The 16,928-nt window shown below is 47.4% G+C and overlaps 1 protein-coding gene across 5 annotated transcripts in view; it reads right to left on the bottom strand.

The window, feature by feature from the left end:
- The window catches only part of ETS1 (ETS proto-oncogene 1, transcription factor), a 129,279-nt gene that overhangs the window by 17,183 nt on the left and 95,168 nt on the right, over nt 1–16,928 (bottom strand). For 3 of the 5 annotated variants that reach the window (XM_067039308.1, XM_067039311.1, XM_059068286.2), the window contains 5 exons: nt 13,574–13,693; nt 11,355–11,555; nt 8,567–8,644; nt 7,374–7,622; nt 2,819–3,079 (listed from right to left, as the gene is read on the bottom strand). In XM_067039308.1, the coding sequence (XP_066895409.1) occupies nt 2,819–3,079; nt 7,374–7,622; nt 8,567–8,644; nt 11,355–11,555; nt 13,574–13,693 (909 nt within the window). The remainder of the gene's footprint in view (nt 1–2,818; nt 3,080–7,373; nt 7,623–8,566; nt 8,645–11,354; nt 11,556–13,573; nt 13,694–16,928) is intronic. The other 2 variants (XM_067039309.1, XM_067039310.1) reach the window with 1 other exon arrangement.

Below are 16,928 nucleotides of genomic sequence, written 5' to 3' on the forward strand. Positions count from 1 at the left end.
TAAAAGTAGAAGAGGGTACAAGGTCAATTTGCCTAAAATCACACAGTGTGTTAGGGCTGGGAGGAGCACAGGGGACTTCTGTTTTCTGGGCTATTGTTTGCACCTCCATCTGAGATGGTTTGAAAAGTTAAATCCCCAGTTACAAAGAAGAAACAACTGAATGGTAAGATACTTAAAAGAATGTTTTTTAGTTCAAATGACTACTTGAATTTTTGAGATCTTTAACTGATAATCATCCTCTCTTTTCTTCCATTCACTGAATGTTTTATTCCCCTAGAAAGAGAGAGAGAGAGATAGAGACAGAGACAGAGAGACAGAGAAAGAGAGAGGAGAAGAGAGAGAGGGAGGGGCACCCATGAAAAATAATCTATCCAAATAAGGGATGACATCAAAACATAACTCAGAGCTCCAGGACATTGCTGTATTGTCCTGAGAAGAGCTTCTGATGTTCTCATCTGTCTGGCTCTGGGTTAGGATCGCCAGAGAAGCCTCACAGGTGGCATTCCGGTGTTGGCTCTCCTGATGGCAGTTCCTGTCCCTAATTTGTACTTCACGCTCATTCCTAGTTCTTAAAATTTCCAATTCATCCTTTTCCTTCTCTTCTTGAAACTGGGACATGTGGGGAGATTCCCAACTCTCAGAGAATTCTTGCCAAGGTACTGAGATCATCTTAGTCAAAACCCTTTAAATCGTTCTTGTAGACTATTAGCTCTGCAAGCTTCTCCCATCTAGGAAATCCAATAACTAATATATATATATATACCCCTTTCAGAGGAGTTTCTAGTTGAGGTGGAGATGAGGCTTTCACCATTTCTAGACACTTCTAGACTTCCTGTAGTATAGCCATGACTCCTTAACAGATTCTTTTCCCATGAAGGCTGACCTAAATCATAAGACTCTCTTTGGCCATAACCCAAACTTTAGAACTTAAAGTCAGTTTATTTAATATCATTATCCACAAAACCGCCTTAACTGGCAAAATTTTCAGAATTGTACACCAAGCTAAGAGAGAATGAGGAAAATTGTCATGGGAGAAGGATTATAATCGTGCCTGGTAATGGTGGTTATGGTGGAGATTATGCCAGAGGGAATAAGGCAAGATCTTTAATAAGGAGAAACTAAGTTGAGGATTTGGTCCTGGAAGCTAGGGCAGGAGGAGAAGAGGTGGCCTTTACACTTGGGCAAATGACAGAGCTGAGTGTTCCCTGCGCCATAAAAACAGAAGCAAACACAGCCACTTAGAGATGTCTGCCACCTCCATAGCCCAGAGCCATCTCAGAGCTACCCTGGCCTCTCCTCCTCCTAATTAAGCAGCACTTCTCTCCTCCTCCATCAGTGTATCCAACTGGAGTCCAGTTCTTACAATACCTAAGAGTTATTACAGGAGCCAGCACTCCTGTGCATATTGAAAGAGACTTTATATACCTTCCTTATTCCAGGTGTCATTAATGGAAAAGGGCACACTTTCATTGTCTGCTGCCCAAGATGGGAAGGAACTCCCTGGCAAAGCAGCAAGTTCCCACCTACTCGTGATGTTCCAGCAAGGACTTGGGGAATATACTGCAGAAAGAAAAAAGTAGGGAACCTTTAAGCTCCTTTCTGGCCCATGACTCTCTATATAGCCCCTGTCGCTACCCGGAAATCCAGACATAACTCCTGAGCACCTATCCGTGCACTGAACTGCATGAGGAGCCGGAAGAAGGCAACGTAAAAGACACACCCCTGATCCCTGAAGGAGGAGGAACTTTTCTAAGCATGTGAGTTGTTCTCAAAGGTCAGCTGGCTTTCCTAGTAAAGGCCTGAGATTTCCCTCACACAAGAACAGGGGTCCAGCACCCTCTTCAGATCAGACAGACACATCACTAGAAAGGCAGGTTTTGCTGTCTGTCATCATCCATACAAAGGGTCCCCACCAGTGACCTGTCCAGGGTGGATACACTGTAAGGGAAGAGGGGGCAAGATCACAGCTGTGTCATCCAAGCTTAAAATGAGCTCTGCTCGCGACACAATTTCTAAGTTTTACAAGACACGACAATCTTACGGAAAGGGTCTGGCCACTAACATGCGCCCGCTCCTTGGAGAGTTCTCAGATATACTCTTCAAACCCTTCCAAAGTAAGACAGCCTATGGGCCACACCTGGCTTGGACAGTGAATCATTTTGCTCTATTACCAGATTCTCAATCAAAGCCCAGACTCTCAACATACATCTTCCTTTCTCTATGATCTTTCTTCGTTCACCACTACTACAACTTTCACTCCTGGAAAAAAAAAATCAACAACAAAACTAAGTGACAAGAAAGGTTTCCTATATAGGGCAGGATCTGGCCAGAGTGTCGGGTGACTCAGGGCACTTTTCCCATTGGAGAGACCAGCCAGATAATGAGGATTCTACTGCAGATGAGTCCAGGGTGTAGGCCATTCCATGATGGCTTTGAGAGATGCCACTGCTGGTTTTGGGTCTAGAGAGACCTCCCAAGAGCAGGCGAGAAGTCCCTTGATGTTAGACCACAAGGCAGAGTTTCCAGAAACACCAGATCAACAGAGTTCCCTTCTCCCAGTTAGGGGTAGATATCCAAAATATCAGTTTTCCCTACCAATCCTGGAAAGGATCCCCTGGGAGAGAATGACACTGCTTGCTTCCAAAACCCAATGGCTATTCACAGAGTGGCTTGAGAGGCTAACCCAAGCTCTCGGAGTCTACTGCTCCCCACCCTCCCCCCGGGAGAGAAAGAGGCTGGGACTTCAGGGGCTGGGAATGTGCACAGAAGCTTCCAGGGAGCCCACCCTCAGCGACCAGGAGGCAGGGCAGGTGCCTACCTGTGTAGCCAGCCAGGGCCGCAGCAGGGATGACAGGCTTGTCCTTGTTGAGGTCGGCACGGTCACGCACATAGTCCTTGAAGGTGCCCTTGGGCTTGTGGTTGGGCAGGGCGGCCGGATAGTCCTCTGAGTCGAAGCTGTCGTAGGACGGGACGCGCTGCAGGCTATTGAAGGATGACTGGCTGCTCCAGGACTGCGTGAGGCGGTCGCAGCTATCGTAGCTCTCTATGCTCTCAAAGGAGTCCTGGCCCCCGAGCTTGCCTGGAGGAGGAGGAGGAGGCAGGAGGAGGGCAGGGAGGAGGGATGGGAAGAGACACTGTGAAACCCTCTCGGTGAGGAAGCACAGGAGGGATGGAGGGCGTGGCCGGTGGGGATGGAGGCGTGTGGGTGTGCTCTGGGGAGGAGGGGCTGCCTGCGCCCAGTCTCTGAGCCCCCTGCATGGTCTCGTCTCGCTCCAGAGCCCCTAGGGCAGAGATTCAGAGTCGGGCGCGGCTTACATCTGCCAGAGGGAGACAGCAGTATTTGGGTCCGCAAGAATTCCAGAGCCAGAAAGCTACAGGCTGAGAATCATGTCTGCTATGACGGGATTTCTGGCTGATGAATTAGACCCAATGAGTAGATGAAGAAATCTGAGCAGTGCCAGGCTCAATTCATTCCCTATCCTAACTCAAGCCAGGGAGACGACTTCAAAAGGCCCCATTTGGCAAAATATTCCGGTCATAAGGAAAAAAAAATTCCATTAGACTAAGAGCAGATTGACCTTCCTTGACCTTGGAACTAAAATATTATTTTTTAGCCTTTTTTCCAAACACTCTTTTAAAATGAAATAAATGCAGTACTGCCTCTATGCCTTCTCAAACAGAGAAAGAAGTTATGAGATGCTTTTTCCAGGAGGTTAAAAAAAGAAAACACTATCACTCTTCTAAACAGAAATCCATATTCTTTATCCTCTCCAAGTGCAACTTTGTACTTGAAACTTGTACTTTATTAGGGAAATGCAGGCAATAAAAAACAAAGAAGTTGATTAAAGAGTTAAGGTCCATTGCAATGTTAGAAATCCTTTACTCTATGAGTTGCTTAAGGCATTCTTAACTGACCACAAGATCATGCAAGTTCATTAATTTCCCAAACCAGGTTATAAACAGCTGCTATGATTGTGTAATAGCTGTTAGAGAAATTTCCATTGGCAAAAATGCCATTAAAAAGGAGCCTAAAAAAATGGCGGGCGGGGAGGGGGCAAAAATAAATGCATCTAACTACTGAAAAGGCTGACGGGAATATTTTTTTACGTTTTATTTCCAGATACTTTCCAGGCAACCTAAATTAAATCATGGGAGATTAAATGGCCACTTCAGCAAATTCAAGAAGCCAAAGGATGTGACAAATGTGTATGCAGAAATACCTGTGAGTCAGGGCTGGCTGGTCTACCATGAAATTTCAATCCCAGAATAAGGCTGGCACACACAACGTAATACTAATGTGTTTCTGGTGTATTCTCCCCTTCTTAACAGAGGGAATTCGTTAAACCAATGAAATTCAAATATTGAATCTTGGTGTCCAAACCAAAATTAAATATACAGTAATTAAGAAGGAAGATACATTGCTTCCAAAACAAAAAAATTTTTTTTAACCCTAGATAAAAGATACTCAGTTAAGTATGTAATTTTTGCATAAGCTCCCCTTGTAGATTTCCTGAACCTCTTAACCCCTCCAATGAAGGTAAATGGAAGATCTTCATGGAATTATCAGCCCCGCCTACCCAGTCCACTGTCATATTCACAACTTTTTATTATTATTATCTACTCAGTCCTCTGTAATGCCCTACATGGGAAAAGAATCTGAAAGAGAGTGTATACAGGTATACGTATAACTGATTCACTTAGCTGTACACCTGAAACTAACACAACATTGTAAATCAACTCTACTCTAATACAAATATTTAAAAAATAAAAAAAAGAAGGGATTGTCCCTTCCAGAAATTCACACTGAAAGACTCAAGAAAACAGCCCCCAACCAAGAATGCAACAGCTTCTTTTCAACAGAACAGGAAATTTTGTGGTCTCTCATAAAAAGGTATTTGCTCATACCAGCTAGCTATCCATCTTACACATACCAAAAACCTAAGAAAGAAAGTTTATATTTTCATGAAGAATACTCCCACGAAGTCACCAATGTTGAGGCTGTATTTATACTCAAATGTCCCTGAGATGATTCTCCCAGTCATTTTTATATTTGGAGGGCAAAGAGACTGGAATTTTCACATGCAAGACAGCGGAGCTTCCAAGGAGTTCCAATAAGCAAGGGCACTAAATGAGGCCAGGGCCACGCTCTGGCAGCCTCTCAAACACGAGCCAAATGCAAGTCTGTTGAGAGTTGCAGTTTATAGCAGTGGGCTGCTTTCATTTTAGCTCTCTTTCACAATCCTGGAGCTGGGAACCATCATTTACGGGTATTTTCTCCCAAAATGGGTTGACTCCAACTGGATTAGACACTCGGTTAGGCTACTGTGCTCACGCAGGGAAGCTCATGTCCTCCACGCCATCCGTCAGCTGGCTTTCCTGAGAAACGTCTCAGCGAGGTCCTTCCAAAGCTATTCCACCACACAGACCTCGGAGCACTCAGAACAGTAGATTGGGGAGGACAACGGCAGCCCACTGAACAGACCAGCACAAAGAAGACAGCTCTCCGCGTCCAAAGAAGCGGAACATAGAAGCACTCTGTATACCCTAATGCAGTACACGAACACTACGATGATTGCTGATCATAAGCAGCTCCCAGTGATGCTTTCAGTCTAGACCGATCCTACCACGTCAGAGCCAATCAGCCCCTGGAATACATCCTGGTGGCAGCACTTCTAACCTGCGAGAAGCAACTCTGAACAGACCGGTCTCCCCTTCAAGTCTGTGCGGTGGGAAGCTTGGTGCGAGTGAGGGAGAAGGGGGCCAGAGAGAAAGCCCTCCTGTCCCTTTGCACAGGTCACCGTCTGGTCCACCGGGATTCATTTGGGGTGGCGGGGCGGGTGGGGACCAAAACCAAAAACCAAGAGAAGGAGAGAGAGAGAAGGGGGAATTACACAAATGCAAAGCCAGACGCAACTGGACAACGACCTGGCAGCAGATCGGCCCAAAGTGACACCACGGGTGAGTCCCCACGCACACTCGGCCTCATCACACACGCACAGGAAGCCCCGTGAGAAAGAAAGGCGTTCTGTTGCTGTGACCCGCCTGAGAAAAAAGGTGCACATATGTGTAAGTATTTAAATAGACCTGCATCCAAAAATAAAGATAAAAGGGGAAGGCAAAGCTGGTCCCACCCATGCCCTGGGTTTGTCTGAAACACAAACACCCCGGGGGCTGCAAGAAGGCAGATTACAGGTTCCGATTTTGCTGGGGACTTTCCCTCTGCAGGCCTGCTGGTCACCTCCAGGCCTGCGAGGAGGAAGTAGGAGCCTGAACGCTCGAAGGCGATGGCAATGTGTACGGGCCCACGAGGCCTCTGGGGCCTTAGGATAGGGAGCAGGTCATCACTGAGCAGAAATCACCACGAGGCGGCCAGGCCCAACTTCTGTGACCAAAGGCCTCGCAAGCATCACTTGGAAGGGCTTCCTCCTGTCCTCTTCCCGTCTGTAATTCTCTCCCATTTATCCACCAGAACAGTCATCTTTTTCAACTTGTTAGAAATCAGCTAGTTCTTCCTGGATGAACAAGTCCCTCTTTACGATGGACTGCACTTTTTTGTCAGAAACAAAACGATCTGGACACTTCGCTAGGTGAGCCGTGCCTCTGAATGTTTATGTCCTGATCTTAAAACTTGGGCGTATTTAACCTTTTTTGCTTTATGAAGTCAGCCAGCTCTATTCTGAACCATTTATTTCCCTGTCAGTGAATATTTTATCATTGTCATAACAGTCACGGCAACAGGAGCACCTTCTTCTGGACGCCTCCGGCCGCCTCTGTCCCCGGTCCTCTAGCTAAATACACACTTTCACCACACTGCTGAAGACTGGTTCCAAGCAAGCTGTTGGTTAACCATCTTCTATCTTCCCAAACCAAAGAAGTCACGGGAGGCTAGGAAGCCCAGGCTGAGAGGCAGAGGTCATTGAGATACAGAGCCAGGATGTGCAGTCTGACCGGGAGAATTCAGAACACCAGGAGCACGCGGAGATCAGGGCTCTCCAGGAGAGTCTCTGAATCATTTTTATGTGCCTGTGCCCTCCTTAAGCAAAATCCTCCCCGAGAAAGTAACGCGTCCCTTAAAAAGCAGCCAGCCACAAGCACCTAAAGTTATCACGTGGCGAAATGTTCGACCCGAGTAAGAAAGGTGATGGTTCTTCCGGCCAGATTTCAGTTCCACCACGGACCCAGAGCCTTGGCCATCACGAAGGACTTGGCTCAAGTTCCATGATACAAAGTTCTTAATATCTAGACACTCTAAGACGCAAAGGCTAAAAACTCAGGAATGCCCGGGGCTAAGAGCAAGGGGGAGAAAGTAGGACCTGGAGAGCTCACAAACTCAGGTAATTCTTAGAACTTTCTAGAGCAGAAATCCGACCTACCGCGACTGGTCCTCCCCATGCACATGTTGTCCGGGGTCACCACTTCTTGCTTGACGGCAAAGTAGTCCGTCTGCAACGTGTCCGTCTGCAGGGGGTCCCGGAGGATGACCGAGGGGTAGTCGTTCTCATACTTGAGGGAGAGGAGCTCCTCCGAGCTGATGGGATGGAGGGTCTGGTAGGACTCCGTAATGAAGCTGGGCTCGGAGAACTCTGACGGAGGGACACACTGGGCATGCTCGATACCGTAGCCTGGAAACACAGGGCACGTGCAATTGGAGAGAGGAGAGATGAATACGGCGGGGAAACAGGCCGTCCCTCCCCATTTACAAGGGCCCCGCAAGGTCAAACAAGCTGACTACCTTTGGGAATGCAAGAAAACTATTTTAAGTGAAAATCAGGGCCTGGGTTTTCAACCTTGCTCCACTACTCAAGAGCCGTGGCCCTTGACGAGACACTTCCCTTTTCTGACTTGATTTTTCTCATCTCGAAAACAGGAATGGTGGCCACCTTGCTCAGGGTGTTGTGAAGAAGATCCAATGAGAGCATACATGGAAAAAGCCTACCGACGTTTCTAGCACACAATAAGCTCGTGTCCCGTTGTTGCTGGTGTTAGGATAAAAATCGTAATCGTAAAAAGATAAAGTGAAAATAAACCTGCTTAAGACGCCCTTTGAAAGCAAAGCCATCAGGTAAGCACAGCCCTAGTCTGATTCTCTCCCTCCCGGCCACCCCTGCAGCCTGGTGAGGGATAAGGTACTGGGAGGAGAAGGCTTTATGTTCCTGAGGCTGCAGGGCACGCTCTGGAGGAAGGATTTCAGAGCAAGTGCTGTCACATCTACCAGTAAAAAGGAAAGAACAAGGTCCAGGGCAAAAATCCCTAATCCGAACCTCTGATGGCCGCCACAGGGCACATAAGAGTTTGGAGGCAAGTCACTGTCTCTCTGTGTGACCTTCACGCTGAAGACACGGGAAAGACCCCAGTGCAGGAGCGTGCAGGTGAGTAAAACGTGCAGACAGGTTGAAGCCTTGTGCTTTGTGGGGAGAACAAAACCACCAAGAGTCTACATTTAAGAAAATATTATTCTCTGTAGAATTAGCAGGCAGGGGCCTGAGATGGCCTAGGACAGGGATCCTTTCCTGGGTTCCTGTGACAATCGGCAGGAAGAGGGGAGAAGAGCAGGGGGCGTACTTACTGATGAAGTAATCCGAGGTATAGCGGGACTCTGGGTAGGGAGGGTTGACTCCATTAACTTGGTACGGCTTCACATCCTCTGCAACAGACATGGGAGGCATGAAACAAAGAGGTCAGCATGCAAGCAACGCTCAGCCGAAGGGGACCTTGGACAAAAGGACCACAGTGACCTCGGCCCCTCTTCGCAGAAATCTGCCTGTCCACTAACCGAGCTGGTGTGAGTCTCCCCTGACTGGGGCCTTGTCTAGAGACGAGCTCACTAAAGTATGGCTAAGTTTACGAGTCCAGTAGCTGCAGAATGGGATTTAGTATCTTAGAAAGCGCATTCTGTGAGTAACCTCTAAGGGGTGGGAAGGCATTCAACCCTCTTTCTGACGCATGCATGTGCCGCCAGCAGCCAAGGCTTGAAGGCATCTTGGGAGGTTACCAAAACCAGTCGCCAACACTCGAACTGATCAGGTCCAAAGCTTTTCAGAAATATAGGACAATCTCTAGGCAGGTAGATTGTAGAGCCTCCATTTCTTCCAACAGATGTCTGGTTTTTTGTTTTGTGTTTTTTCTGTCGCCCTCAAATGTCAAGTTCAGGCCCAGATAAGATGCTAGAGTAAGGTGAATCTACTTCGTGAACTATGACAGGGCGCATACAAAGAGAGAGAAGAGCCACATAACCAAACTCCTGTCCAGGTGCCAACCTCCGTAGGAATGAGAATGGAACACAGATGAAGGTAACCAAGCAGAGGAAGGCTTTCTCCGGGGAACTAAGGTGAGCTTGTGGATCCTCTAGTGACCCTGGAACCCGCTGGTGGCCCCCTGACCGTTGTATGGAACAGTCTGATTACGTTTCACTGTAAGAATCAGACATAAAGACAGAGGGTTGGTTTGGGTTTCTCCTCAGGTATTTGACAGCTGGTTGGGAGCAGAGACTGCTGGGAAAACAAGTTTATGCCTGCACAGAAAAACAGTTCCCAGCTGAGATAAAATGATTAAACTCTGCTTTAGCAGCTTATCAGATTGAAACATCCCCTGTACCTTTGGCCTGCCACCCCACCCAGAAAAGCTATGTTTTTTTCAGCGTCGGGTTGCCTTAGTTTAATCACAGAACAAGAGCTGTAGCCTCAACACAAACATCACGTTCAGCTGTTCAAGGACCTGAAGAAGGACGGTTCTCCTGCCTCTCTCCCTTGAAAATGGATGAGATGTTCTCAAACCCACTCCATTATTTCCTAATTCTCCTCAATTCACTTGCATTATTCCTTTGCAGGGAGGTAGGGCAGAAGCTACCCCCTTGAGTCCACATCAGGACAGAAAGTTTGACTGAAGAGACCTAGGTTGAAGGAAACAAGTGATGTTGAGGAAACCACCTAACCTGTCCTCATCTTACAGACAAGGACACAGGGAGAACATGCCCTTCCCCTGTCCCAGGGTTATTTTGAGAATCCAATGAGAAAAACGTAGTTTCAAGCACTTTGGAAACAAGGAGGTGCTGTACAGATGAGTTATAACTGATCAGAGGCAGGTTTAGACACTCCAGGACAGCTGGCTGCCCCAGGGTGAAGACTGGAGGGAAACAGGGAATTAGCAGCATATACTGGGGTGACACAGTCTGCTGTGTTTATAAGCCAGTGCTTGCATCAGATCTGTTCTGAGCCTGCTGTATCTTTTCCCTCTATACACAGGTGCTCACGTCAAAACGTGCGAGCGGTCTGTGTGCAGTTACACCGAGATCACGGCGTTGCTTCGGGGAAGGCCAGATTCACCTAGTTCTCGACTCTGCTTATTTATTTCGTTTTCAGCAGAAGCTGAGAAGAGAAGGGGAAAAAAGAAAAAGATAACACTTCTGTGCCCTGAGGAGTCTAATTTGGGTCTCTCCCGGGCATTGCAGAGTGGAAAATATCCTTCAACAAAGGAAGGTATTATATGGAATAAAAGTGCTAAGCCTGAGTTCTGCTCCTGGCCCCCCTTCCCCCCGGTCACCGCGTCTGCGCCAGGGCTTGGAGCTGGTGACCACAGGGAAAGGGTGGGCCTGGGTCAGAGAGGGCAACAGGCTTCTAGGCTTACAGTCAGCTGGAGGGCACTGCTGACTGCTGGTAACTGCAATTTATTTTAAGAAGAAATTCAGAAAAATAAGCGCAAAAACACCCAAGTTTGCCGCCTGCTGCTGTTTCTATACTCAGCCAGGACTGTGGTACATGAGTCACTTGGTCCAAAAAGGTTGGAAGAGGCTGGCAGGAGAGGCCATGTCGTTACAAGGTTGCAACACAGCGTCCTGACATAACCCCGGTTTCTGCTCCAGATGGAAAAGGTGCACCTCGCGACGGCGATTCCAATCCAGTTAGTGGGCAGAGAAGCCTGCTTATTAAGAAGCTCTGAGAAACGAAGCTTGGATGTGGCCATGGATCAAGAGAGTGTGTCTTAAGAGTACCAAAAAAAAAAAGAGAGAGAGAAAGAAAGAAAAACTCTCTTGTTGCTGGCTGTGGGCACTGCTTGTTCAAACAGTACATGCATGAGTCTAAGATAAGGATTCGGATCAGAACTTTGCATACCAAGAAGCTTCAGGAGTATAGTCTGGCTAAAGATTAAAATTGGAACCTCCGGTACACAGAAGAAAAAGAAACTGATATTTATGGAACACTTGCTATTTACCAGGCACTGTCTACGCCGTAGACCACACGTCCTGTGATTGGATGCCCAGGTGACGGCATCGACGTCGCACCACTGGGCTCGCTCCCGGACCTACTCTCGAAGCCACCCCCCACGGCTCCTACCTCACCCTGCCCCCATGCATTTACCTTTCTGTAGGATCTCCAGATGCTCCCACAAGATGTCCCCGACGAAGTCTGGGGCCAGCTCGAGAAAGCAGTCTTTCCCCAGTGCGCAGAGGGCTGCCCCGTTCATACAGAACTTCTGGAAGTCCACACCCTTTAGGCTGAACTCATTGACAGCCCACATCACCCAGTCCCGAACATGGGTCTCTGTCCACTGCCGGGGGTCTGCGGGGAGAGATCAAATCATGTTCCAGCAGATCGGGCTCTTAACTCTTCCCCGAGCCTCAGAGACAACATGAAAGCATCTGACCTTCACTGAGGATGTTCTCAGATTCATAGAATTAGGAATGCCTGATGGGGCATCTTCCATAACCCTCCCCCCACCCCACCCCCCGCATCCAGCAGCCCCGTCTTCTCTATCTTGCCACCTAGAAGATCACAGTCATCAGCTAAAAAGTAGCAGAGTATTCTCCACCCTTAGAATCTTCAGACCAAGATTCCAGGAATCTCCTCTTTCCCTGCCTTATTTCCATCAGACTTTTTTAAAGCCTGGGACAAGGGAACAAACGACTTCTTTGACAGCAATAATAACAAAGTCAGGTTGCTCTGGACGTTGCACTCACCTCTCCCTGCTCTCAACTCTTATAATTTACTTGAGACCATTATGCTTAATTATTATTATTATTTTTATTTTATTTTTATTTTTTGCGGTACGCGGGCCTCTCACTGCTGTGGCCTCTCCCGTTTGCGGAGCACAGGCTCCGGACGCGCAGGCTCAGCGGCCATGGTTCACGGGCCCAGCCGCTCCGCGGCACGTGGGATCCTCCCGGACCGGGGCACGAACCCGCGTCCCCTGCATCGGCAGGCGGACTCTCAACCACCGCGCCGCCAGGGAAGCCCCTGCTTAATTATTTTTATCTTAGTTAATCAGGGTTAGCCCAGTTGTCCCTGGGTATCCAAGGAGGACTGGTTTCAGAACCCCCTCGGATACCAAAATCTGTGGATGCTCATCTCCCTTATATAAAAGGGCGGGGTACAGTCAGCCCTCTGTATCCGTGGGTTCCTGCATCCGCAGATTCAGCCGACCGAATCTGACCTGTGGTCGGTTGAATCTGCCAATGCAGAACCCCCAGAGGGGGCTGACGGTAATAATCACAGCAATCAGTAATAATAAGCCATTCACATGATGCCTAGTAATAACGACGTTATTAGGTACCTGTGTTATACCAGATACCCTTCAAAATATATACACATCACAGGCCCTGTGTTGAGTATAAGTGTAGGACAGACAGACGATATATAATCTTCACGCATGACCCCTGGTTTAACATGACTACACCAGCTAATGACACTTAAAGAGCTCAGATGATGGCAGGCTGTGATGCCTACAGCACGCCTGCTCTCCAAGTTACCCCCTTCAATCTAGACGATGACTTTATGAGATGTTGGAAAACCCAGTGGTCAGAGTTCACTGTATTCTGCCTTGTGACTGGGCACTGCTGTCAGCTGAGGTTTGTGGGAAAGTAGAATACATGGAAAGGTAGACAGATACATTCACGGAATCTACCAAAGGCTTGCGTCTGGCAGGGTGGAAGCCTCTCATACAGCAGTAGCACTGGCCTGGTCTAAAGTCAGCTTTCGTTTCTCTTACTCAATAGAAAAGTGTTCTTTCTGCTCTCAACTGTTTCGGAAATGCTGCTTGGTCAAGGCTTAAGTCTTCCCCCATCATTTTTCCTTTCTGACAACTCAGGTCACTTCCCCTTACATTCCCGAATAAACCCTTTGGGATGAGAACACCCACAGGTGAACACATTTCACCAAAGGACATGGAAAAGAAAAGAGTAAAATCCCAGAAATGCAGTTCATCGAGTTCATCCAATGGTGGTCCAGAATGACTCCAACACCATGCCTTCCAAGTTTCAGAATTACTGATAACAGCCAGCAAGTGTGACTTAATTGGCCTGGGACCTGACCTGGACTGTGGAATTTTTTTGACAATCCCCTGTCTAATGTGCAAACAAGTTTGGACACCACTGCCCTAAAACCAAGATGGCAGGGGCAAGCCTGGGAGGTGAAGGTGCATCAGCATGTGTCTACGCTTGTTCCAACAGATGTCTGCAACCATCTGTGGCTGCTGACTGAAGCGTGGTGAGTAATAATGTCTATCTCACCCAACAGGCGAGAAAACCAACCATACCTCAAAATCTGGTCCCATCCTCTCTCTATCCAACTACAAAACCTACCTTTTGGAATTCCCAGGCGTTGCTGCTCTTTAGAGAAACCACTGAAAGTAGCTTTCAAGGCTTGAGACATCATTTCTTTGCTGCTTGGAGTTAAGAGTGGAACATCTGCACATTCCATATCTGTAAGGAAAAAATATCATATGAATACTAACAAAAACGAAATAGGTGATGGACGTTAGCTAGACTGATGGTGGTGACCGTTGTGCAATCGACACAAATTCCAAATCATTTACCTGAAACTAACGTACGTTTACATACATGTCAGTTATACCGCAATTTTAAAGATAAAACTAAATAGGTGGGACTTCCCTGGTGGCACGGTGGTTGAGGGTCCGCCTGCCAGTGCAGGGGACACGGGTTCGAGCCCTGGTCCAGGAAGATCCCACATGCCATGGAGCAGCTAAGCCCACGAGCCACAACTACTGAGTCTGTGAGCCACAACTACTGAAGCCCACGCGCCTAGAGCCCATGCTCCGCAACGGGAGAAGCCACCGCAATGAGAGGCCTGTGCGCCACAACGAGGAGTAGCCCCTGCTCGCCGCAACTAGAGAAAGCCCGCACACAGCAACGAAGACCCAGTGCAGCCAAAAATAAATAAATAAATAATAAATTAAAAATAAATAAATAAATAAATAAATTAACCACCCATAAAATATAATAGAGCATGAATGGTCTGAAGAAGACAAGCTGAGAAATAACTGTAATAGCATCCTCACCAGGGCAGGTAAAATTTGGGGGGCTTTCCACAGTGTGGTAGGGCCCATTAAAAAAAAAAAAAAACCTGACTCTTGCCTCGTATACCCTGCCTCTCTGACAAAATACGTTTATTCTTTCTATATAGCTCTCCTAATTCCCCCATAGCCCCTACCCATCCTTCACACTCACTGAGAATATTAATGTTTCTACGCACTTGCCGTTACCTACGAAAGGAAATAACAACATTCGTTCAATAAATAATTATTTAGCATTTGTTACATGCAAGGGATTAGAGAAAGAACAGTGAACGAGACGGCAAGGATCCCTACCCTGATGGAGCTGGATATCAGATGCTGGCAGGGAAATCAGTCATTAAAAAAACTATTTACACAATTAAACGTTCAAATACAATGTCAGTAAGGGCTTCACAGGAGGAGTAGAAGATGCAGTGTTAACACATAACAGGGAGTCCTGCAGGTCTGCAGGAATCAGAGAAGGCCTCCTTTAGAAGTAAGATGTTTGGGCTTCCCTGGTGGCGCAGTGGTTGAGAATCCGCCTGCCCATGCAGGGGACACGGGTTCGTGCCCCGGTCCGGGAAGATCCCACATGCCGCGGAGCGGCTGGGCCCGTGAGCCATGGCCACTGGGCCTGCGCGTCCGGAGCCTGTGCTCCGCAACGGGAGAGGCCACAGCAGTGAGAGGCCCGCGTATCACAAAAAATAAATAAATAAATAAATAAATAGAAGTAAGGTGTTTGACCTGAGACCTGAAGGATACACAGGGGTTTTTAAAAAACTACTCCAGACCAGTGGTTCTCAAAGTGCGGTCCCCAGACCAGCCATAGCAGCATCACCTGGGAGAACTCAGCCCCACCCAGGCCTCCTGAATCAGAACCTCTGAGGGGCCGGAGCCCGGGAATCCCTTTGTAACACAGAATCCAGGTAATCCTGATGAGCACTAAAATTAGAGGGCTGTGATCCGAGATAAGAGAATCGCACAAATGAAGGTCCTGAGACGGGGGAAGAGGGGAACCTTGGCCTGTTTTAGTATCAAAAAGATCAATGCAACTGGAGGAGAGTGATCAAGGGGACAGCAGCTTGAGAGGAGGCTGAAAACATAAGTAAGGAATGTGTTAAGGAATTTGTAACTGCATCCTGAGCAACATAGGCATTGAGAGTTTTATGCAGAGGAATGACAGGACTACATTTTGTTTGAAGAATATCATCTTACGGTATAAGTCCATTTTTATTTTATTGATTTATTGATTTATTGATTTTTGGCTGCGTTGGGTCTTCGTTGCTGCACGCTGGCTTTGTCTAGCTGCGGCGAGCGGGGGCTACTCTTGGTTGCGGTGCGCGGGCTTCTCCTTGCGGTGGCTTCTCTTGTTGCGGAGCACGGGCTCTAGGCACGTGGGCTCAGGAGCTGTGGCTCACGGCTCTAGAGCGCAGGCTCAGTAGTTGCGGCGCACGGGCTTCGTTGCTCCGCGGCATGTGGGATCTTCCCGGACCAGGGATCGAACCCGTGTCCCCTGCATTGGCAGGCGGATTCTTAACCACTGCGCCACCAGGGAAGCCCCCGGTAATTCCATTTTTAAATTTTCAAGGAACTGCCATCCTGTTTTCTCACGGTGGCTGCATGATTTTACAGCCCCACCACAGTGCACAAGGATTCCACGTCCTTGCCAACACTTATTTTCTGCATTTTTTATAGTAGCCATCCTAATAGATGGGAAGTGGTATCACGTTGTAGTTTTGAGCTGCATTTCCCTAATTATTAGTGATGTTGAGCAACTTTCCATTGGCTTACTGGTCATTTGTGTATCTTCTTTGGAGAAATGTCTATTCAAGCATTTTGATCATTTCTCATAGAGTGATTTGCCTTTTTCTGCTGAGTTTTAGGAGTTCTCTAAATACCCAGAAGAGCTGATAGCAGGGTCTTGCAGAGATGTTTGCGCACTCACGTTAACAGCGGCATTATTCACTGTCGCTAAAATGCGGAGGCGACCAAGTGTCCATCAACAGGTGAGTGGATAAGCAAAAGGCTGTATGTACACACACAGTACAATATCATTCAGCCTCACAAAGGAAGGGAATTCTGGCAAATACTGCAACACGGATGAGCCTTCACGTTATGGTAAATGAAACAAGCCAGTCATGAGAAGACAAATTACATAAGGGATTGTAATTTGGAATTGTCAAGTTCAAGAGACAGCAAGACCCTGGCAGCTTCCAGGGCCTGGAGGAAGGAGGGGATGGGGGGGCTGTATCCCGGGGACAGAGTTTCAGTTTTACAGGATGAACCGAGTTCTGGAGGTGGATGGTGGCAATGGTGGTTCAACATTATGGGTGTATTTAATCCCACTAAACTGTAACTTAAAAATAGTGAACTGGTAAATTTTAGGTTCTGTTCACTTTACCACAATTTTGAAAAATGGGTTAAAAAAAAAAGAAAGATCGCCTCAGCTGCCGGTAAAGAATGGTTTAGGAGGTAACTCCAAATGGATGCAAGAACACTTGTTAAAAAGCTCTTGCATCTATGGGAACATATGTATAACTGATTCACTTTGTTGTAAAGGAAAAAACTAACACACTATTGTAAAAGTTATACTCCAATAAAGATGTTTAAAAAAAAAAAAAAAAAGCTCTTGCATCAGTTGTGGT

This window comes from Kogia breviceps, chromosome 7, assembly GCF_026419965.1.
Source record: "Kogia breviceps isolate mKogBre1 chromosome 7, mKogBre1 haplotype 1, whole genome shotgun sequence".
NCBI classification, from domain to species: Eukaryota; Metazoa; Chordata; class Mammalia; order Artiodactyla; family Physeteridae; genus Kogia; species Kogia breviceps.